Raw genomic sequence first — 21,951 nt, 5'->3', positions numbered from 1 at the left:
CAGGAAGGGGTCTGGACACAGTGGTGTACCTTTGCAGTCTCAGCAGGGGAAGTGGCATGGTTCCCAGTTCATGATCAGCCTGGGCTACATAGAGAGAAGCTGTCAAAAATATCAACAGTGAAATAGCACATCAGGAATTTGGAGGCATTACCAGAGTATATTTCATTTCTGTGCACCTGAAGCTCTTGGTTTATGAAGGGCTAGTCAGGAGCTTTCCTGCCTCCATGTGTCCTTCCACTATGTTCCTTTGTCTGAAGTCTCTGTTGACCCCACCCCCAAGTTGCCGGTGCTCACACCTAACTTTGGCCACACAGTTGCCATTGGGCATTCCCTTCTGTGTTCAGAACTTCTGTTGTTTGAAAAATAACTTTAATGATCTTTTCAAGTTTTTTTTTAAAGTATTATTTTTAATCAAGAATTATTTTGTTTTACATACAAATACAATGTCCTGTGTGTTTTCAGTGGTGGACCCAAAAGTATTTCTGAACATGTTAACTTCTTTGAAGATGTAGTTAAAACTTGTAAAACATTTTACAGCAGCAGAGGATGTGTGCTTTAATACCTGTTTGTGGTTTTTCCTCTACATCAGGACCCCAAGATGTATGTACAGACAGTGCTGGATGTTCATAAAAAATACAATGCCCTGGTGATGTCAGCGTTCAACAATGATGCTGGCTTTGTGGCTGCCCTTGATAAGGTGAGAGTGTCACTGTGCTGGCTGCTTAGTGTGTGCGTATAGGACACCTTTTCTCTAACTGTCTTTTATATGTAACACAGGCTTGTGGTCGCTTCATAAACAACAATGCAGTTACCAAAATGGCCCAGTCATCCAGTAAATCCCCTGAGCTGCTTGCTAGGTACTGTGACTCCTTATTGAAGAAAAGGTACTGACTTGGTTTTGTGGTTTTTGTTTTTTGTTTTTTCTGGTACCCCTATTTAAACCCCTGTTTTTATAAAAAGGAATCAGTATTTGTATTACAAAAAGGAATCAGTATTTGTATTACATTTGCTTGCATTGCATCACATTTCTTGAAGCCTGTATCAGCTCCCACTGGATTTTTGAGCAGTAGAAGACTGAGTACTACAATGTGGATTGTGTGTTGGTCTACACTACAAACTTTGCTTTTGACAGAGCTGCTTTGTAGCTCAGGTTAGCCTCAAAACTCCCAGCAGTTCCCCTTCCCACAACTTTCCACATACTGGGGTTACAGAGCACACTACCATGTCTAGCCTTCTATATACTTTAAGTTTTGCTTTTATTTGGTCATTTGTTGGTACCACTTACACTTCATTTTTCAGTCACCATATATCTCGTCTGATACTTTTCCTGATCTTCTTAACTGTATTCAGAGCCGGCGGTGGTATAGTCAGGCATGGCTTCTTCCTTTGTGTTTTGTTTCTGTTCTTTGTGTCCAGCTTCCCTCAGCTTTTCTCCCTTTCACAGTTTTTTTAGTTCGGAAATATTCAAGGTTTGCCCTAGTGTCCCACATACCACACCACTAAATGCAATGACGGGGGCACAGGCCTCAGTAAACTCACATAGGTGATGAGCCTACACAGTCCCTTACCACACGCATTCACTATGACTCCTAAGTGCTAGCTGACCTAGGTAACATCATCATCATCAATGAACTGGAAAATAACAGTACAAAATGTAGGCCATGCAGCATCCTTGGACTGGTTGTAGCTCAGCAGCACACCTAAACTGTACTCAGAGAACTGTGCTGTCTGCTTGGTACATGGTGGGGAAACATTGGTTAGGGTTCACTTGCTATCTCTGTTTTTAAATTTTTATTACTTTTTAATAGCTGTCTGTTTTAGTTAGCCAGAAAGCCATCCTCCCAGGCCAGTGGAAACTTGAGTATTTTATTTTGAATGCTATGTGTCATGGAGCATCTGTGGAGGTCAGAGGACAACTCGCAAGAATCAGTTCTCTCCTTCCACCATGTGAAATACTGGCAGTAAACTCAGGTCATCAAGTTCAGTGACAAGCACCTTTCAGTTTTCCATCTTGCTGGTTTGGAAAAAGGAGTTTAAACTTGGAGCCTCTTAAGACTTGTAGAAGGTGACTTAAATACAGAGCTACTCCATGAGGCCTTCAGTTTGTACATAATAAGCAATTGTGTTTCCATAATTATCTACATCCAATTAGTTAAGGCTGGTAGAGGTGAGTGATAGAAACATCCCAGAGTGCTCCTTTAACAAGTGGAGTCTAGTTGGCATTGAACAATAAGGAGAGAGAAACTACCTCAGCCAGCTCTCTTTTTTGTTGTTTTTTTGTTTTTATTTTTTAAGATAGGCTATCATGGAACTCACTTTGTAGACCAGGCTGGTCTCAAGCTCATAGAGATCCCCCCTGCCTCTGCCTCCTAAGTGCTGAGATTAAAAGCATGCACCGCCACCACTCCAACTCTCTTAAGAAACACTTTTTCATAGTAGATATGATGATGCACACCTGTAATCCCAGCACTCAGGCTGAGGCAAAAGGATTTCCATGAGTTGGAGGGAAGCTTGGGATGTCTTAAAACAACAAATCACAACATTGTTTTATAGAGATTGTTTGGTGACCAGTTTTGTTTTTTTACATTTGCTTGTTTCTGTTTTTTGAGATGGTAATATAATTACATTTTCCTCCTTCCAAACCCCCTCCCATATTATGCCCCACCCATCCAATTTCAAATCCATGGTCTCTCTTTCTTTAATTGTTGTTGGCTCTGTGTGTGTGTATGTGTGTGTGTGTGTGTGTGCGTGTGTGTGTGTGCGTGTGTGTGTGTGTGTGTGTGTTCATTCTTAAATACATAAATACAACCTGCTTAGTCTATATAATACTACTAGTATGTACATGATTTCAGGCTAACCTTTGGCATTAGCTAACCAATTGGTATGTTGTTATTGAGGAAGACTATTTCTCCTCTCTGCATTCCTTAGTTGTCTTTGTCTAGGGTTGAAGGAAACCTCTTCATTTTATAAACACTTACATATATCAAAAGCAACAATTTACCCTTAATTTGCCTTTGTTTAATATATATCCATAGAATACGTTAATCAATTGTTTTGTAGATATGACCACAGGTGAAAGCACATCTTACCCATGGCTCATACCTTTTTATTATCTTTAATTATTAGGCTGTTAAATTATATGCTCTTTTATTTTTTCAAAGTAAAAGTATATAGATTATAGGGAGCAATTGTAAGAATGAAGCTCATTTACAGATATTTAAATGAGTTATCTTAAAGTTTACTTACAATTAACTTCTGTTGATTTTCATCTTAGATAGTCTAAGTGACTATTTCATAAAATATTCCATAATGGGGGTACAGTGTAACACAGCCATAGGAAAGGAAAGTGACCTCCCTTTGTTGACCAGCTGATCTGAGAACTCATCTAATACTTGGAAACACATGTGGCCCTGGCAGTCTGTTGAGTGGCATGTGCGCACATCTGCTTGGTTGTTTGTAAACATGCTGCCCTTTTACATTTCAGTTCCAAGAATCCAGAAGAGGCAGAACTAGAAGACACCCTCAATCAAGTGGTAACTGCTGTCCTTTGTAAGGCTGTTTACATAGGACCTGAAATGTGCAAAGTCATAGGCACTTGATTTTGAATTTATGATTTAACTCCTAAAATTTTACTTTGTAGATTTACTTTTAGTACACTTTTAGTACTTTGGCTCCTTTTTGTTTTAGTTTTTCAAAGATTTATTTTATTACATGCATGTGAGTATTTTGTCTGCTATATGTACATATATGCCCCACATGTATACCTGTGCCTGAGGAGGTCAGCAGGGTGTTCTATCCCCTGGAACTGGAATGACAGATGGTTGTGAGCCACCAAGTGCTAGGAATGGAGCGCAGGTCCTCTGCAAGAACAGCAAACACTCCAGTCCACTGAGCCATCTCTCCAGCCCAGGGACTTTGTTTCTTGTAACTAAGCCTAGTCTGACCAACTGTGATTTAAGGAAAGGGCGGCAATACTTAATGTAAACATTTCAGGGAGAATTGTGCCATCAATACAGGTTAGAACACAGGCCCACCTAAAAACCAAGCAGTCCTTTGCTGCTGACGGTAGCTAGAGGCAGTTAGCCTGTAAGTTTACTTCACTGACGTGTTCTTTCCCGGGCTTTGCCAGATGGTGGTGTTCAAGTACATCGAGGACAAGGATGTGTTTCAGAAGTTCTATGCGAAGATGCTTGCCAAGAGGCTGGTGCACCAGAACAGTGCGAGCGACGACGCTGAAGCCAGCATGATCTCCAAGTTAAAGGTGCCCTTCTTCCCTGGAGAGCACCAGCTTCTCAGGCTTTATTAATGTGGTTATTAATCTCCCCATGCTGTCAGTGGGCAGAGGAGTTCGTGCGCTGTGAGCCCTGCTTCCCAGCCAGGCCTCCAGTGCTTCATTCCTTTGCCACCCTGTTTTGGGCTTTCTGATCTGTGTAGTCTTTCCTTAGCTGGTGGGTTCTTTCTGCTCACCAGTCCCACATCCTTCCCAGCCTCCCACATGCTCAGCCTTGTTGCCTTTGACTGCTTAGTGCTTTTCTTAGCTCAAACTGCCAAGACAAAATACCATGGACCAGGTGACTTAGGCACAGAAATTAAGTCTCCATGCTGGGAGCTAAGAAGTGTAAGATCACAGTGTTAGGTCTGTTTCCTGAGGCGTGCTTTTCGAGCTCACCACCAACCACGTTGGTGGAGTGCTCTCCGGGAACATCCTCTTAAAGGAGGTACCAAGCCTGTGATGAGAACCCTACACTCATGAACTCACAAGGGCCCATCTCCAGACACGGCGCACCAGAGGTTTAAGCTCAGCGGGCACACTGTAGAAGAGATAGTTCAGTAGTAGAGTAAAGGACAAGCAGATTAATTGGTATATGAAAGGGTTTGGCTTAAGAGACATTGAGATAGCCTAGGCTAACCTCAAATGTGTGATCCTTTTGCTTCCACTCCTGAGTGGCTTTCAGATGTGTATCACTCTACCTGTTTCTAAATCCTTTCCTACTTGTAATCTACTGCAGTGGTAGAACACCTTGTTTTAAATGCTTATTGCATATTGAAGACTCAGTTGTTCAACATTTAGTGTTCTTTTTATAATAGTAATCAGTATATATTTATGCCGTAAGATATGACTAAATGTAGTAGTAGTTGTAGCTTCATACAACTAAAGATAAAGATATATCATACATTGATTTCCCTAAGATTTCCTTATATGCATTCTATGCATTCATGTTTCTCTGCAAATTAATGAGACAGTTGCCTGGGTTTATTTCAGCAAGCTTGTGGTTTTGAGTACACTTCCAAACTTCAGCGAATGTTTCAAGACATTGGTGTAAGCAAAGATCTGAACGAACAGTTCAAAAAGCACCTAACGAATTCAGAACCACTGGACTGTGAGTACTGAGGGCTCGAGGGAGGACTGTTTTGGGGCTCTTTGTAGCAGATGAGAGAAGTGACAGACTATGGAGTGAGGGTGGTAGATGATGTCAGAATTTCAAAGACCAAGAAGCAGGAGCTTTCTTTCAAGAGGTGTCTTCTGTTGAGCTTTCCATTTCCTTGTATTTGGGTCTGTTAAGTCATTCCTGGTCACCACACACTGTGTGAGCAGGCCATGGGGGAAAGTGAAATTGAACAGGCAGACCAGCTTAGGAATTCTGCATTGACAGTAAAGTGGAAAAACATTGCCCTGGAGGAGAAGTTTCTGCTTCTTCAACCTTAATTTCAGTGTTGGAAACAAGGTACCAGGCTGTGTAGCCTACTTGCCTGGAACTTACGATCCTCCTGCCTTGGCATCTGATGCTGGATTATAAATATGCACCAACATGTTAGGCTTCCGTTTTTACTAATTTTAATTGGATAAGTTGAAACTCTTTGCTGTTCAATTCTTAATTTTATACTTAAGCATGACTTTTAGTGTATTTTCTTTAATTTTGACCATTTCTTGTGTATGTGCAAAACAATAGAAATTTAAATTTGTAGAGTATCTAAATGTGTTCCAATTCCCCAGTGGACTTCAGTATTCAGGTCCTGAGTTCTGGATCGTGGCCCTTTCAGCAGTCTTGCACATTTGCCTTGCCATCAGAGGTAAGGGTGGCTCTGTTACCTGGTTTCTTTTTGGAGAGGGAAAAGGGCAGCCTGACCATTTAGTGTGCTGACTGCAGTTCTGTGTCCAGCAGTCAGAGCAGTGTTGGTGGAGAGTGTGAAACAGGCCTGGGTTGGATAGCAAAGGGCTGGTCAACTCTGTCACCACAGACAGGGCTCATTTACTCTTATCAAGTGGAGAAGCTCACTGGTGGCATGATGAACCCTGGATGTGCCTACCTACTGGGCTGGAGTAGACACATGCTTTGGTTTTACCATCTGGTGTCTTAGAGTGTTCACAGGACAGTTGCCTGACATCTGTAGTTCACTTCTTTGTAAGCACTGATTTCGTTCTCAGAATTTGGGAGCAGGGAGCTTTATTTAGAAATGCTGACTGTAGATTGTAGAGCCATTGATGCCACATAGTGTTGTTTTTTCATCTAGTTGGAGCGCAGTTATCAGCGATTTACAGCTTTCTACGCCAGCCGTCACAGTGGCAGGAAATTGACATGGTTGTATCAACTGTCCAAAGGGGAACTAGTCACTAACTGCTTCAAAAACAGATACACTTTGCAGGTAAAATCATCCTTTTTATTTGGGGGAAATACTTTAGTACTAAATGATAATAAGACAAATCATAGGAACCCAGTTAGACAGCTCATGCCATGTAGTGCAGTTCATCTCTTCAGACAATGCAGTGTGGGAGTAAAGCATGCTCGTTGTGACCGAACTCATATTCTCTGGCTGGCTGGGGCTACAAGTGACCTCCTTACTCTGACCCTCGGTTTTCTCCTTGAGTTAGGAGTGTGCGTGCTCAGTGCCACAGATGTGCTCTTTGGTAGGTGTTTGGCATGCACCTTGCCTGACACCTTGGGTGACAGATTTAAAAACTGACGCTTCACTATCTAGTTCCAGTCACAGCTCTCTGCGGCCTCACATTGGTAAGACTGCTTAGTGCATCCGACCTTGTGGAGTGCTTAATTATATAGCCATGGAACTGATGATATCTGTAGATAAGACGCTGAGGTCCACTTAACTGACTGCACTGTAGCTTGTATGTTGCAGAGCCAATTTTTCTGTTCAGGCGTTTTCTTTCAGAGTCTAGGTTCTTTCTACTCTCACTTCTGTACTTAGTGTGTTTTCACAAGTAATACATCATATCTTGAGAAGGTCTCAGTGGCGAGCTGGTGATGATAAGTATAAATTTCTTTTAGCATTAAACTTGAGGATGGGTGGCTCAAACTACTTCCAACCTCTACATTGATAGGATACCTAAGTAACCATTATACCTGGTCTAGAGGTCTCTATCAACCTGGACACATACACATAATATATACATTGTCTATACGGGAAAAAAAAATCATATTCTACTGTGCATAAAAATACAACTCATGACTCATGTCCCTATACCTGGTATGTATTTACACAAGAGTGGAGATGCTTATGTAGTTATATTTATATTTCATGGGAAAACTGAAAGCCCTTTAAATGTTTGGAAGGTGTCTTTAGGAAAGTGTACATTACCCTGGCCTTGTGCCGTTTTGTATTCCCTTTCCTTTTTTGCATCTCTTTGAAGAATGCATTTTGTGAAAGTAGGTTGTACCTTTGCCTGTGTTTTCATACTTCCTCCTTTCTTTCTTCTGGGCCGGGCTGTGAAGGCGTCCACATTCCAAATGGCGATCCTGCTTCAGTACAACACAGAAGATGCCTACACTGTGCAGCAGCTGACTGACAGCACTCAAATTAAAATGGTATTCCTATCATTTCACACTTGCTTTGTACTTTGAAGTTGCCATTTCTTTGTTCATCGAGATGTTGTGGAAAGAGGAGAGGACATGAGTGTCTGACATTATAGATGTTTGCAGCATGGAAAAAAACCAAAAACCAGTAAACTTTGACCACAAGGCACCAGGAGACCAGGCCAGATCCTCAGAGGGCACTTCACTGGGATCTCTGACATACCTTGGGTGGCAACAAGGGGATCCTCATTGTTTGTCAGAGAAGTTTATACGATGGGCAGGGTTTGTTTGCGCCAAGAGGTAACCTGATTTAATCTGAAAACTAGTGTGAAGGACATCCAACACGTTGCTGACACCAGGGGCACTAAGATCTGGGTTGTAAAGCTCCATGTGCACTCTAATGATTTTGACTACAGTTTTGAGGAAATTGTTTTGGAGAAAACAGATGGATAGTCAGGCAGACATGGTGCCTAGCACTTGTGATGCTGGTGGCCAATTCCAGCTGAATCCTTAAATTTTTATGCCAGCATTGTAAAGATGTTATGAAATACTCTGTTTTGTCAGCATTTTAAGGACATTATGAAATGCTTTATTTTGTTTGATTTTATTTTTTTAAGAGTTTTTCTGTGGAACTCTGGCTTTCCTGAAACTCAGGACCAGGCTGGCCTTGAAGTCACAGAGATCTGCCTCTCTCTGCCTCCCACATGCTAAAATTAAAAGGGGTGCACCACTGCCGCCTGGGAAGATGCTCTATTTTTAAACTCAGTCTGTCATTCACTCAGTCTGTATGTCTACCCCCCTCTCTCCCTCCTACTCTGTACTCTGTGCACTTGTGTATTTCTCTAAGACATGGTCTCATTCTGCAGCCCAGGATGGCCTGAAACTCTGTCCTCCTCCCCCAGCATCCCAGTTCTTTAATTTAACCAATCTTTTCTCCTTTTCCAGCTAGATTTTTCTGAGATTAAATTTAGACCTATTTTTCCTACTATTCTTCCCATTAGTCACATTCACCTGCAGTATCTTCAAATAGCACAAAAATCTCAAACAAAGCTGACTGTTCAAAGTGTTATTTAGTCAGTAAACAATTGTCCCCACTACTATCCAGTTCCAGGACATTTGCATCCCTTAGGAGTAGACCCATAACCATCAGCAGGGACAACTCTACCGTCCCTTTTTGCCTCCTGTCCCCGACAGCCATTAGCCTCTATGGACTCTCTTACTCCAGACATGGCATAAAAGTGGAATCAAGCTATGTGTGGCTTTCTGTACTTGCCTAATTTCACTTAGTATGTTCTGTTTGCAAGGTTTAATGGCTGTCAGTATTGTATCCATTTGCATGTGTGTGTAGTTGTACACATTTGTGTGTGTATGTGTGTGTGTGTGTATATGGATATATGTGTGTGTGCATACATATATGTACACACACATATACATACATACAAACATGTGTGTTGGAGACAGGGTGTTGCTGTTGAGTGCTTTTTATCCTTTCTTTGAGGTAACATCTCTCATTGAATCTGGAGCTTATTCATTCAGCTATGCTACATGACCAGTAAGCCTTGGGGATTCATTCCCTTATCCCCACAGCATTACAGAAAAGCTAAGCTCCCCCATGAGTACTGGGGGACTTTAAAATATTTTCTTTTATTCACTTTATTTTTTGTTTGGTTGAGGATTTTTGTTTGTTTTTGAAACAGGGTCTCCTAAAGTCTAGGATGACCTCAGACTCACTAAATCGGTAGAGAAGCCTTGACTGTACTGTCCTTCTGCCTCTCCACACACACCCTTAAGTACTAGAACACTGGCGTGCTCTACCACACCCATTTTTATGCAGTGCAGGAGACTGAACCCAGGGTGTGTGCATGCTAAGTAAGTACTCTACCAACTAAGCAGTAGTTCAGCTTCCATTTTACTTTTCAATTGACACATGTACTACAATGTCAACATTGTTGTATATACATTTTTTTATTGGCTACTTGGAAGGACTGACAGATTTGGCTCTCTAGTCTCTACTTGGCTTTACCTCAGGGCCACACCATTTTTTCTACTCTTTAGCAGTATTAAAATTGCCTTACGGAAACTTCAGCTGCTCTCCTTCAGGCCCCAACTCATAGCTGCCACCTCTCTGACAGACCTACCTGTATAGATAGCCTCAGACCAGCATGGGTGCCATTATGAAGAGAGCAGAGTTATGTTTAGCCTGAATCACCAGACCAGCTACTGCCTACAGATAAGAGGTCACATGATGCACTGAGTTCACTAAAGCCAACTTGGCAGCAAGTCAGCTACCACTGAGCCTCAGCATGCTCATGAGTGCAGTATAATTTTGGCTCTACTGAAGCTCCCTAATGCTTTCTGTGAATGCTCAGTAGAGCACTTGCCTAGCACACATAAAGCCTTGGGCTTGATTCCCCAGCACCACAAAACTTTACTGTGAACCTTCAGGCTCTGAAGATGTGAATCATTTCCTGTAGGTTTAATTAAAGTAGGAGGCCACATATTGTGTCCAGTGTTTGCTTTGATTTTTGGGGTGCTTCAGGCCATAAAGAACAAGCTGTGCCAATTTCTCTGGGTGGGTTCTGCTTTGGGTTGATGACCATTCGTGGGGGACAGTAAGCTGAACCTCTGGGACAGCCACTGGAAAGAAGTGTTCTTTCTTGCTCACCATCTTTCTCTCTAATTGCAGGACATTTTGGCACAAGTCCTACAGATTTTACTGAAGTCAAAGTTGCTGGTATGTTTGTCTATTTTGTGTTGAGCTAGAAGAAAGCCTTTCCCTGAGACTTGCCTAAGTAACAGTTATTTTCTTGTAGGTCTTGGAAGATGAAAATGCAAATGTTGATGAGGTGGAATTGAAGCCAGACACCTTAATTAAGTTATATCTTGGTTATAAAAAGTAAGGAAAATCTAATATACAGCTGCGGGTCTTATCCCCTGGCACCGGGCATACTTCAGTGTCAGCACAGACCAAGGGAATCGACTCTGCACAGGCTTGGTGACTGCCGGGTGGTCCTCAGGCTGCTTTGTTTGATGCTGAGTCCTGAGTTTGATTTTTCTCTTTATTTTGAAATTAAGTCTTCTCAAGTGGCTTGTATGGAATGTTATGGCCTTCGTGTCAAATTATTTTGGTGTTCCTACACTTAACAAAATTGAGGGATCAACTGTCATAACAGTCACAGCTCTGGTAAAATTCAATAGCATTGGGGGAGGGGCACTTCCCAGGTGGGTGGTAGAAGTGATGCAGAAGAGATGGGTGTGAAGCACTTTCTACCCCAGTCTAGAGAGGCAAATCCTGCAGTGTTGAAAGACAGGAAGGAAGCAGACTTTTCAATGACCTATTTCCTCTCCTGTTTTGACAGTAAGAAATTAAGGGTTAATATCAATGTACCAATGAAAACCGAACAGAAGCAGGAACAAGAAACCACACACAAAAATATAGAGGAAGACCGCAAACTACTGATTCAGGTGACTGTGAGCCAGGTCTATGGTAAACTGAGGGAAATGTGTTGGCCTCATATTGTTCTAATTGGCAAGTGCTTAATGATGGCCCAGGACATTGGTGTTGGAAGGGTGGAGTGTTTGATGTACCAAAAGAAAATAGTTTCATTTCTTGGGAAACAGATAAATACAGCATATTGAAAGAAACAAGAGAATAGTAGAGTTGCGGGCAAGAGTTGGGTAGCTTTTATGACCTTAGAGATCCAATTTCTTTTCTTTATTTTTTAGTGCTTTTTAGTTGGCCAAAACTCTTTCTTTAATTTGTTCACTTTACATCCCAATTGTAGCACCTCCCCCCACCCCTTGCTTCCCAGCCCCACCCTCCCTTAGTCCTTAGAAAGGGGAGCCCTCCTCCCCTAACGTCTGACCTTAGCCTATCAAGTCTCATCTGGACTGCTGTGTCCCTCTTCTCTGTGGCCTGGCAAAGCCACCCTGCCAGAAGGAAGTGGTCAGCCAGAGTCCATGCCAGAAGTATTCCCTACCCCCATATTATAGGACCCAGAAGGAGACTGTGCTGCCTATCGACTACATCTGGGCAGAGGGTCTAGGTCCTCACCATGCATGGTCCTTGGTTGGTGCATCAGTCTCTGCAGCACCCCCTCCTCCGCCGGTATTTGTTGGCTCCATTGGTCTCCTTTTTAAAAGATATATTTTACATGCATGTTTTGTCATAAGAGCACATGTACATGACTGGTGCCCCCAGAGACCAGGAAAAGGTGTTGCATCTCCTGGAACTAGAGTGTTGTGAGCTAGAAACTAAAACCTGGTACCCTGGAAGAAGAGCTAGTGTCCTTAACCACTGAACCATCGGTCTAGCCCCTTGGCTAAAACATTTTAATGTTTGTTCCATTAGGGTTGAAACATGACAGAGCTAACTGCTTGCACCTTCCCTGACCTTTAGGATATTTGTTGCCCATGCATGGAAATAGAACTGATGTGGCCTGCACAGGCTGCCTTTTAACTTTCATGCTCAGCTATTAAAGCTCTAAGTGTGTTTTCCCTTGTTGATTGTATTAGGCTGCCATCGTGCGAATCATGAAAATGAGGAAAGTCCTGAAACACCAGCAGTTACTTGGTGAAGTCCTCACTCAGCTGTCCTCCAGGTTCAAACCTCGGGTCCCCGTGATCAAGGTACAGGAATTACAGAGTAGCAGCTGTCCCTTCCCATGTTAGGAACATGCAGCAAAGGATTAGTGGCTGTTTCATGAAAATGGGAACTGGCTTACTCAGACAAAAAACTTCACTAGTGGAAAGTCAGCTAACTTCATTCTTGAAGTAAATACATAGAAGTGTGCAGGTCATAAATGCATTTTTGTAATTGATATCCTAATCAAGAATAAGGAGTTCTGTGCTATCCACTATCCTCACATTTCTGTGTAGTTAGCTGTCCTGACTTGTGAGCCATAACACAGCCTTGGCTAGTTTTGCCTGAAGTGGTGTACAGAGATGTACAGGTGAGAGCTTGCAGTATGGGGCACCATCCCAGGCTGCGCTGTTAGAAAACACTTCCCCACCTCCATTGCCATGCAGGGATTGTGTTGTATGGACATACTGTATCTAGGGCACTGATGATCTCATTTGCCTAGTTACTGCTGGCAATAACTCAGCAGGCCTTTCTTTTTCTGAAACTACTTGGGTAAGCCTCAGCCACTGGAGAGCCTCAAAGGGTAGCAGTGGGGGGTGAGTCCTGAGCGGTCAGGAGGCCTAAAATACCTGAGGGAGCTATTAGGACTGTGCTTGAGGTCCTTCAGGCCCTGTGCTGCTGCTGACCTGTGATGGCGCAGAGTCCTGCCCAGAGGCAGCTGGGCTTAGTGAGACAAGGAGAACATGGCCTAGCTATGCTGCATCCCTTGCTCCCTTAATGCCCAGAGCAGATTGGGGGTTGCCCAGTCACTCTTAGCAATGCTTACTGAAGAACTGCATTCAGGAAAGCAGTGTCTTTACAGCTAGTTCCAGGCTAGGCAGACAGGTGAACTGGGTCCCTGTTGAGCTCTCATGGAGGGTAGCCATGGTAAGGGAGGCAGACCTCTGTCCTGATGGTTATGTGTATTTTTCTTCCCCTTTCACTCCCTCTTCCTCTTAAAATAATGCCCAGAAATGCATTGATATTCTCATCGAAAAAGAATATTTGGAGCGAGTCGATGGTGAAAAGGATACCTACAGTTACTTGGCTTAACCCATCTAGAAGGGTCTGTGTGACCCACAAGCAAATAGTTCCAGTGAATAGAATGGAAACAACTCAAGTTCATAGCAGCCAGCCTGCCGCCATTTGGACCTCCCTTTTTAAAGCTGAGACCACAGTTTCCCACCAGTTGGTCTCAAGCTACAGCAGGACTGCTCAGGACTGACACATTTCAGTCTGTAAACAGACACCAACGCCATTTCCCTACCTTACGGACAGGGGACTGAACCTTCCATGCTGAGGCCGCATGCTACTGCACTTAAAGCAATTCATTGGCTCCCTGGTTAACAGCTGTCATCCGAGGCAGCACACGAGAGAGAGTTTGAATGGACCTACGTGTAATCTGCTATGAAAACCATTTGTATAGTGTGTTTCATTTTTTTAATGTGTGAAAATAAAGAAAATTAAAGGATTTCTGTACAAGTTGCATTTGGTTTTGTTTTAAGTTTTACTAATTTCTATATGTAAATAAAAGACTTAATGATTGTGCAAGTGTATATTCCCAGTGTCTTCCTGGAATCCAAAGGGCTGCATTCTGTGGATTGAAAAGTAATATCTTAATTTTTAAAGTCCCTAATGTTTTTGGGCACTGATCTTACTTCTGAGACATCCTGAGTGCCATGGGTATGTTGTGTGAGAGGCAATGACTGTAGACTGCTGCTGTCGGCCCTGCGGGGACTAGGTGAATACTGAGACTGGTGCAACGCTGGGCCGTGTTACCACTCCTAAGCAAAACTGGAATACGGAAGTGGAACCAACATGGGCTCATGGCCTCCTGCTCTCCTACCTCCATAGTACGGACGTCAGTTAGGGACAGGAGATGGCTAGTCACTCACAGTTCTAACCTGTAAAGAGGCTGCCCACTGAGGTTAAAGCATCTGAATTACTGGTAACTCCCTGCATCAGCAGGGAGGATGGTCAGCCCTCTCCACTGTGTGTGAGAACTGAGAATCTCTCTCACTTCAGGTCCCTCCTAGTGAAGCTTTTCCAAGGAAGCTGCCATATTCACTCCAGGATGGGCCCAGGCCAGGGGTTCAAGTCGCTCATCCTCAGATCCAGTCCAGCCCAAGGTCATCCTCAGACCTCCAGGGACTCTGCCAAAAGGTACTGCATCGGCCTTTGTTCTCAATCTACATTTCCTGGCCAAAGGACGAAAGGAATGCAGAGGAGGCATGGATCTTCCCAGTAGTCTCAGCACTGCCACTCCACTATACTAAGGACGCCTTCAAGGTTCTTAAGCGGTAATATTTAGCCACCTATATAACAGGTTATCCTTACACTAAAGTCTAAGCAAGTAGACACTGAGCAGCCTGGCACTGATGCACTTAAGTTTCTTTGCTGTATTTTGGGGGGCAAAGGTCACAGCTGTTGTTTTGCACATGTTGGACAAGTTCCATACCACTGAGCCACCCCGTTAGCTCTTTGCTTTGAGATGTCTTGTTGGGCAGCCCAGGTATTCCATGCATGCTCCATCAAACTGCATCCCTCTGTGTCTCTTAGTAGGTCTACTTTTCAGTCGAAGATTCAGTATATAAGCCAGATAAAAAGCAAAGCAAACTGACTGATGTTCACAGCTTGCTTGTCCTTCTAACAGTTCTTTTTTATATCTGAGAGAAATATGCTGTAAAAAAATACCATGGGCCCACTTTAAGAATTTGTCTTGAGTCCATGAAGAAAGAAGACAAGGAAATTTGGCTGCTCCAAGTTTGCTCCAGGATCAAATGTGCCTTTAGGTAAGTACACAGTGACTGGATTGCAGGCTGGGCTAGGGTAGGACCTAACCTCACATCTTACATTGCTAGTAATGTGAACAGTGTTGCTATGTGTTCACTTAGCATCGTGCTCTGCTGCCATTCTTCCCTAACAGTGGACTCACCCTTCTAGAACCCAAATAAGCACTTTGTTCTGTATGCCAACTTTGGGTTGTTTTATCACACAAGAGAAGTAACTACCTTTTGAGGCTACGGGGGATAGGCAGGAGGATCTCTAAATCCAGGGTCTGCCTGGTTGATAAAGCAAGTTCTAGGCAAACCAAAGCTACCCGAAAAAAGGCCTAGTGTTAGGTCCAAAGTTAACTCCAATTTCCCAAACTCCAAAATGTAGTCCAAATATATAGAAATGAGCTCAACCTGAACTGTAGGAGGATTTCTGACAGGTAAAAGCCAGCATTCCTCAGGAACTTGTGAAGCTGGTTCCCCTCTACCAAAATGAGCCATTTCCCTTCCTTATTGGTGGAAGAGGCACAAGGGCTCATGTTGGCTCTAGGCTCCTCCAGTGTCACAGGTACACATTCCAAAGTCCATGGTAGCTAGCATTGCCTTAGCTCCCAGGCTTCCTATCCCACCGCTATCTATCCTCTATAACCATATTTGCCATGTGCCCCCTTTATCTCGCTTACTTCCTGCTTATCTGTTTTCCCTATTCATCCCTGTTACTCTCTTACTACTAGCCCTGGCCATATTCAGTCCACTTCCCCTCTCTGCTCTGGGCTCCTCCAGATGCCTTTGGCTGTTCTGTTCTCTATTTAAAAAAACAAAACAAAACCCTTCTTTAACCCTAACATGAGGTTGTCAGTTCATACACCTACCCACCTTGATTTCTACCCCATACTAATTGTTATTCCATGGTGACAGGATGACTGTAAAACTACTTAAGATCTAGGTTATACTAAAGTATGCCAAAGCACACACCTCCCTGGGCCATGCGTTGACAACTGCCTTGGCAACTAGGAAGAACTGAAAAGGCAGTTTAAAAGCAGAACCTAGATTCTGGGAAAGTCTGCCCAGTCCCTTTATTAGCCTACTCCTCACTGCCCTTGTAACTGCTTTCCCAAGACCTGGCATGAAAAATGACCAAGTATGGGGCAAAACTGGCAACTATTAGAACAGTTTTGGCTTGTCTCCTTTAAAACAATGTTCTAGTCTGAAGACGTGGTTCTCAGGAGCACTTGCTGTGCAGCCATTAAGACCCAGTTAGGATGCCCTAGTACCTATGCACACACGGCAAATGTGGTCTCACTTACACCTATAATCCCTTCACGTTTGAACTATTGGTTATGTATAGATTCTTGGGAATGGGGAAAGTCTTTAGTTGTGTAACTTACTAGCCCACTAAGCTCAGAAGGATGGCTCCAAGCCTAGTAGTAACACAGATAGCCCTGGTTAATTGTGGGCCGAAACACTAAAGGGATATAGACATTGAATGTATAAAAGTTTTCATGGGTCTAGGGCGCAGGATGAGGGTAAGGGTGGTCATATGCAGAGTGCATATGTGAAAATGAAAAACTACTACTTCGGCTTGCCAAATAGATAAGGCCTGTGTTCTCCACACTACGCATAAAGTTGACAGGGCTAAGGGAAGTGGTTTACCCTTAACCTAAGACCACCAGGTAAGGGGCCTAGCATTGCAGGGAACTGCTTTTGTGGGAACTTGAAGACCTGCTCCAAGAAGGCCTAAGTGGCTGCTGGACTAGAAGGCTCCTGAAATTTAAAAATATTAAGCATTTTACAGTGTTAGTTCTTTATCCAAAACATCACTGTCTAGTTTTCCTCCTTTAGAATAGATTTGTGGTGAAAAAAAGATCAAAGTAATAGACCTTAATCTTTTCAGGTTATGCAGCTAACCAGTGGCAGACTAAACAATGCTTTTGTCTAACTAGGTGAGCATGGAGTTCTTTCCACATAGATCTACATATGGCCCTCACTGGAACCACTTAGAACAAAAGGTTAAGTATAAAAGCAAGCATTTTTTCCTCAACTAATTCTAATCAGCAGTAACAATGCTTAAGTTCTTTCAAAATGCTCACATCCAGACTGTCTTGATGACCTCTCTTAATCATATAATGTTAGTGTTTACAGCAGTGGCCAAACACGTGGGCAGAAATGGAAGAATTTTTTTTTTTTTTTTTAAAGAAAGAACTTTCAGTGGATATGTAAGGGTTAGGGGCAAGAAGCAAAAAGGAGTGCTTTTATGTAAATAACTACTTTTTAATACAAACTATAGAAACAGTTCACCCATGCATCAAGCTCTGTGCCAATCCTACACTATGCAGGAGCTTCAAGCTGACTGGATCTAACTAGAATGGATGTTTATCAAATAAAGCCAGTGAGAGGATTCAGTGGGTGAAGGCCCTTACTGCCAGGCCCTGTGAACAGTTTGAGTCCAGAGGCCCATAATGTGGAAGAAGAATGACTCCTGTAAGTAAGTGGTCAGCTTATTTATGTGTGTGGTATTTTTCTGAAAGGTCTCACTAGATAGCCTAGGCTGGGCCTGGGTCTCCCCCACAACTCGCATCCTGCCTTGGCTGTCCAACTACTGGCATGGATCACTGTACTTGTCCGCACACAGCATCTGCAGCTGTGTCTAAACTAGTCCAACTCGTGATCAGTTTACATATGGACAGCAGATTTGGAGGTTCAACAGCTTTCTCTGTGGTACAAGCTAATTGGAATGTGCCTCAGCCATCTCCTGTTGACTCACTTTCCTTGCTGAATGCCCAGAACCCACGCCAGTGTTGTTCACTCATGTCTTCTAAAGATCACAGGCAATACTAACACTGTATCTGGGCAAACACTATGTCAATGTGTTTGTTATTGAGATTCATAGACAACTGAGCATAAAGCTAGGTTGTGTTTCCTACTGGATATAGTCTTTCTAGAATCAGCTGACGGTGCTCCACAAGTGACTCAACAACAAGTTCAAGTATTCTTTATTCAAAGTTGAAAAATGCACCCATACTGCATTATTGCAAAAATTCACTGGTACAAAACACTTTGCAGCTGGTGAGAAGGCAATAAAAAGTTGATTTTAAAACTCATTACTATAAATTACTGTTACAGTACTTTGCAAATTCATAATTTCAAACTGCATTTACTTTTTTCTAAATTGCCCACAGTACTCAAGGTTCCTGAAGCTAAGGCAGACGTTCAGAGAGGAGGGGAAGAGGTAGCAGATGTCAAGGGATTTCCATTTCTCTTTCAATGCCCACGTACTTCAGAGCATCAGCCTGGCTGTACCTGAAACAATATGAACAAGAAATGACTACCTGTCAAACACCAGGAAAACCAAGCCTGATGAGGTAGACAATGATGTCACTGAAACACAGACACACCCCACACCCACTACACAGCTGCCTACATGAAGTGGAAGCATGCATCTGGCACTGGTCACCTACTGAGAGTTGTCTATACTAGAAGCATTCCCACAGCTCCTGCTGGCCCTCCCTGTGCCTCTGAAGCACTCTGCTCTGAGAGGAACTCCACATTGTGATACCTGCGTCTAATACTGAGAAAGCAAAAGCAAAATCATGATTTGGAAAGAATGGCTAGTGCCAAAGAGCAACCCTCACTAGCTATGCGGATTCACGAAGTAGATGCCAAGGCAGGCTCTTGAGGGTCCCACTACTAGGGAAGTTGGACAGTTTTGCAGCTAACCCTGGTCCACTGAGAGCCGCTTGTAGTGGCCTCCCCAGAAGGACCCTATTCCAGTCTCACAGGTTTCACTTTGTCTCCAGCTGTGCAGCATGAAGTACTAGAACTGGGTACGCACACACCCCTACTTCAACTTAAGTTTCTGGGTGGGATGAACATTCAGCCACAAAAACTCTTGAGCTAGTAATCTTTACCAGGTCACATTTAAGTAACTTCACAGAGCCAGGTGGTATACTCTGCCAGCTTGACCTCTGCCAATGGAGCTCTACGCTGTCAGTAACTAGCTTCCCCAGAAAATCCATGGTGACCACAGGGTGATGCTAACAATTAAAACAATGAAGATGAAATTGTGTTACCACCAATGAGAAGGTGCTGTAGGATACAGGTGCGTGATGTGATGTGAGGCATGCATTAAAACCCAGGAGTCACAGTCAGTTAACAGCAGGCTGCTAAATGCAATTTTCTGCATGGGTTTTGGTTTGTTTTTTTTTTTTTCTTCAAATAAGCATTGTATAGTAAATGCGTGAGAACCTATATTGAGAAAACATGTAGCTCTCTACTAGTGCCCACAACAAATAGTGACTGGCAAGTTAAAAGAATGCTCCCTCTAATGCTGGCAGCTCTGGCAAAGAACTTAGAAACATCAGCCTCTGACCCCAACCCATAGTACAGGAAGGGAAAGCCTTTAGATTACACTAAAAGTGCATTTTTACCAACCTGTAATCAAAAAACAGCTCTTCGCCAGTCTGGATGGCTCTCTTTGCAAAGATTCCTATCCTGTGATCACCGTTAACCATCATAACTGGAAAGAGAAGCATTGGGGCAGTGAGCGGTGAGTGGGAAGACACGCCATGGGAGGTTACCGACTGTTCTAATGAGTGCTCAGAGGTACTGAAGTCGGCTATCACTGGGCTGAAAAAAAGGCAATTTTTGCATCAAACTGGCAATTCCAACTTAAAAGCCTACCTTTTGCATAGCAGTTTGGATTTACAGAATGATTAGCAAAACGAATTTTGTTGCCCTTGCGAGTTGCATCCACCACAAAATCTAAAGAGGAAAAAAAAAAAAAACACAAATAGTCCAGTGACTAATTTCAGTCATAGATCAAAGTTATTATGGTTTTAGAAATATAGTTCAGGATTTGACTTCAAAAGCAAATAAAACATTCAACTTCATTCAATATGAAATGACATTTGGAAGAAGATGCTCTTCTGCACTAAAATGAGTCCTTGGCTGCGAAACATGGCTCTCAAGTCCCATGACTTCTCAATTATATATTACTGAGCAAAACATGAAATAATTTAAACCAGGAAAGTTTCTCTAAGCATCAAGGAGTAAACACATAGACATTTAAGTTATTTCTGTAGAACATGTCCATGGGGGCGGGTGTGTGTGTGTGTGTGTGTGTGTTCATTCTATTTGATCCAGCTTAAAGTTTGTATGAATCTATGTTGAGTTGCACATGTTTTCACAGATCCCTCCACAGACACAGGCTGCAGCAGCTGTTGCTTTCTTTCTCACAATATGTGGCCAACATCCTGGGGCCACAAGATCCTTTCAAATGCTGGCTATCTCCTGGGTCAGAGGCACTGACTGAAGAGGTATACTGTAACTACTTAGCTTCAAGTTCTGAGGACCGTGAGGCAAGCCACAGCAGTGGGAGACACAATGTCCCCTGACAGCAAGTCTGGGGCAGGCCCACCTGTGAGTGGCTAGGACTCTAGACTGTTTCCTGCACACAGCCCTTCTGCTCGATGGAGGACTTCCCATCTGTTCACCAGTGAGCCACACTTCCCTGAACCTAGGCCTGGTGATAAGAAAACACCAGGAGCTGTGTGGGACTCTGCTGCTTAAGGTTGAGATCTGGTCTTCTCCAGATAGCCAATTTCTCAGAACAACTCCCTTTGTCAGCAAGGCCTCTCATCCCACCTGATCTGGTGACCCCAGAATTTTGTAAGGAACATCACATAGAAAACACAGGCTGGACTTTTTCTGGTAACAAACACAGGAAGGTCCAGGAAGTACCCCACCCGGTGCTGAGATCTTAGCCTCCAACAAATGGTCTCTACTTCTGCCCCTGGCACCATCCTCTCACACACAGGACAGCTAAGTGCTATCTTCCTTCTTGTGATGAAGGCCCCACGTTACTAAGGCTCTGTATCACTGTATGCAGATGAGATATTCTGGCCCCTTCAGCCCTACAGAGTCAAACACATTCATCCTCATTCCCCATTCTCCCTAATTCACAAGTCTGAGATTCATCATTTTGGGTACGCTCCTGAAACTCACTGGGCTCCCAGGGCTTTGACCTGCTCCATTGGGGCTTAACCGAAGCCCACCCTTAGAGAAGCACTCTCAGGAAGTGCGTCTCCCCTGACTGCTTGTGGGAACCTGGCTCTGTGCTCAAGCCAAAAGCCTACCCGAGTGCTCTAACGGAACCTTTGATATCTAGGTCCATCCATTCCCGCCAGGAGACAAGAAGTGCCCGGACCAATCAACAGAAACCTAGTCTGGCCTGCTCCTGTCTGGAGGCAAGAGGTGTGGGACACAGGCAGCCCAGGGACCCAGGTATCCCGCCCCCACCGTGCCACCGCAGCCACCACTCTACATGAACTACAGAGCTGTTCCTGTAGAGAGGTGCCCTCACTCATGGCATCTTGCTGATCTCTAACTTGAAAGCCTTGCCTCCCAGCTCAGAACCTACCATTGTTCAAGTTGAACAGGAAGCTGCACATGTATTTGTCATACACTTTGCCTCTTCTGTCTGCTTCATCCTGAGAAATAATCTATAAGGAAGACACAGGAGGAAATTGTATTGAGTAAGTGATCCAACCCCTTAAAACATGAAAGAGCCAAGTAAAAGAATTTTGGTCCCTCTTGAGAATATCAAGGAGTCACAGTAGCCAAATTCTCTTTTTCATTTAGCATGTACAACAGTAAAAATGTTTTAATTTTACTACATTTAATCTGTTTAACTTATGGGAAAAGGCGCTTGCGTGCTCACACCCCAGCTGTGTGTGAAGGTTAAAGGACA

At 43.4% G+C, this 21,951-nt stretch overlaps 2 protein-coding genes across 5 annotated transcripts in view; one reads left to right on the top strand and one right to left on the bottom strand.

Moving 5' to 3' along the window:
- Cul1 (cullin 1) overlaps positions 1-13,815 on the top strand; it is a 70,457-nt gene extending 56,642 nt beyond the window's left edge. For all 4 annotated transcript variants that reach the window (XM_051152457.1, XM_051152455.1, XM_051152460.1 and 1 more), the window contains exons 10-22: positions 590-697; positions 778-884; positions 3,485-3,533; positions 4,130-4,261; positions 5,264-5,381; positions 5,996-6,072; positions 6,514-6,645; positions 7,728-7,820; positions 10,495-10,542; positions 10,622-10,704; positions 11,168-11,273; positions 12,324-12,437; positions 13,402-13,815. In XM_051152457.1, coding sequence (XP_051008414.1) covers positions 590-697; positions 778-884; positions 3,485-3,533; positions 4,130-4,261; positions 5,264-5,381; positions 5,996-6,072; positions 6,514-6,645; positions 7,728-7,820; positions 10,495-10,542; positions 10,622-10,704; positions 11,168-11,273; positions 12,324-12,437; positions 13,402-13,482 — 1,248 coding nt within the window. In that variant the 3' untranslated portion in view covers positions 13,483-13,815. The remainder of the gene's footprint in view (positions 1-589; positions 698-777; positions 885-3,484; positions 3,534-4,129; positions 4,262-5,263; positions 5,382-5,995; positions 6,073-6,513; positions 6,646-7,727; positions 7,821-10,494; positions 10,543-10,621; positions 10,705-11,167; positions 11,274-12,323; positions 12,438-13,401) is intronic.
- A 4,355-nt stretch (positions 13,816-18,170) lies between these two features.
- Positions 18,171-21,951, bottom strand: part of Ezh2 (enhancer of zeste 2 polycomb repressive complex 2 subunit) — a 63,207-nt gene continuing 59,426 nt past the window's right edge. The window contains exons 17-20 of the mRNA XM_051152454.1: positions 21,622-21,703; positions 19,884-19,964; positions 19,635-19,719; positions 18,171-18,503 (exon numbers count right to left, since the gene is read on the bottom strand). Of these exons, the coding sequence (XP_051008411.1) occupies positions 18,443-18,503; positions 19,635-19,719; positions 19,884-19,964; positions 21,622-21,703 (309 nt within the window). The 3' untranslated portion in view covers positions 18,171-18,442. The remainder of the gene's footprint in view (positions 18,504-19,634; positions 19,720-19,883; positions 19,965-21,621; positions 21,704-21,951) is intronic.

The sequence above is a fragment of the Acomys russatus genome, chromosome 10 (assembly GCF_903995435.1).
Source record: "Acomys russatus chromosome 10, mAcoRus1.1, whole genome shotgun sequence".
NCBI lineage: Eukaryota > Metazoa > Chordata > Mammalia > Rodentia > Muridae > Acomys > Acomys russatus.
This window is presented reverse-complemented; position numbering and strand designations above follow the sequence as displayed.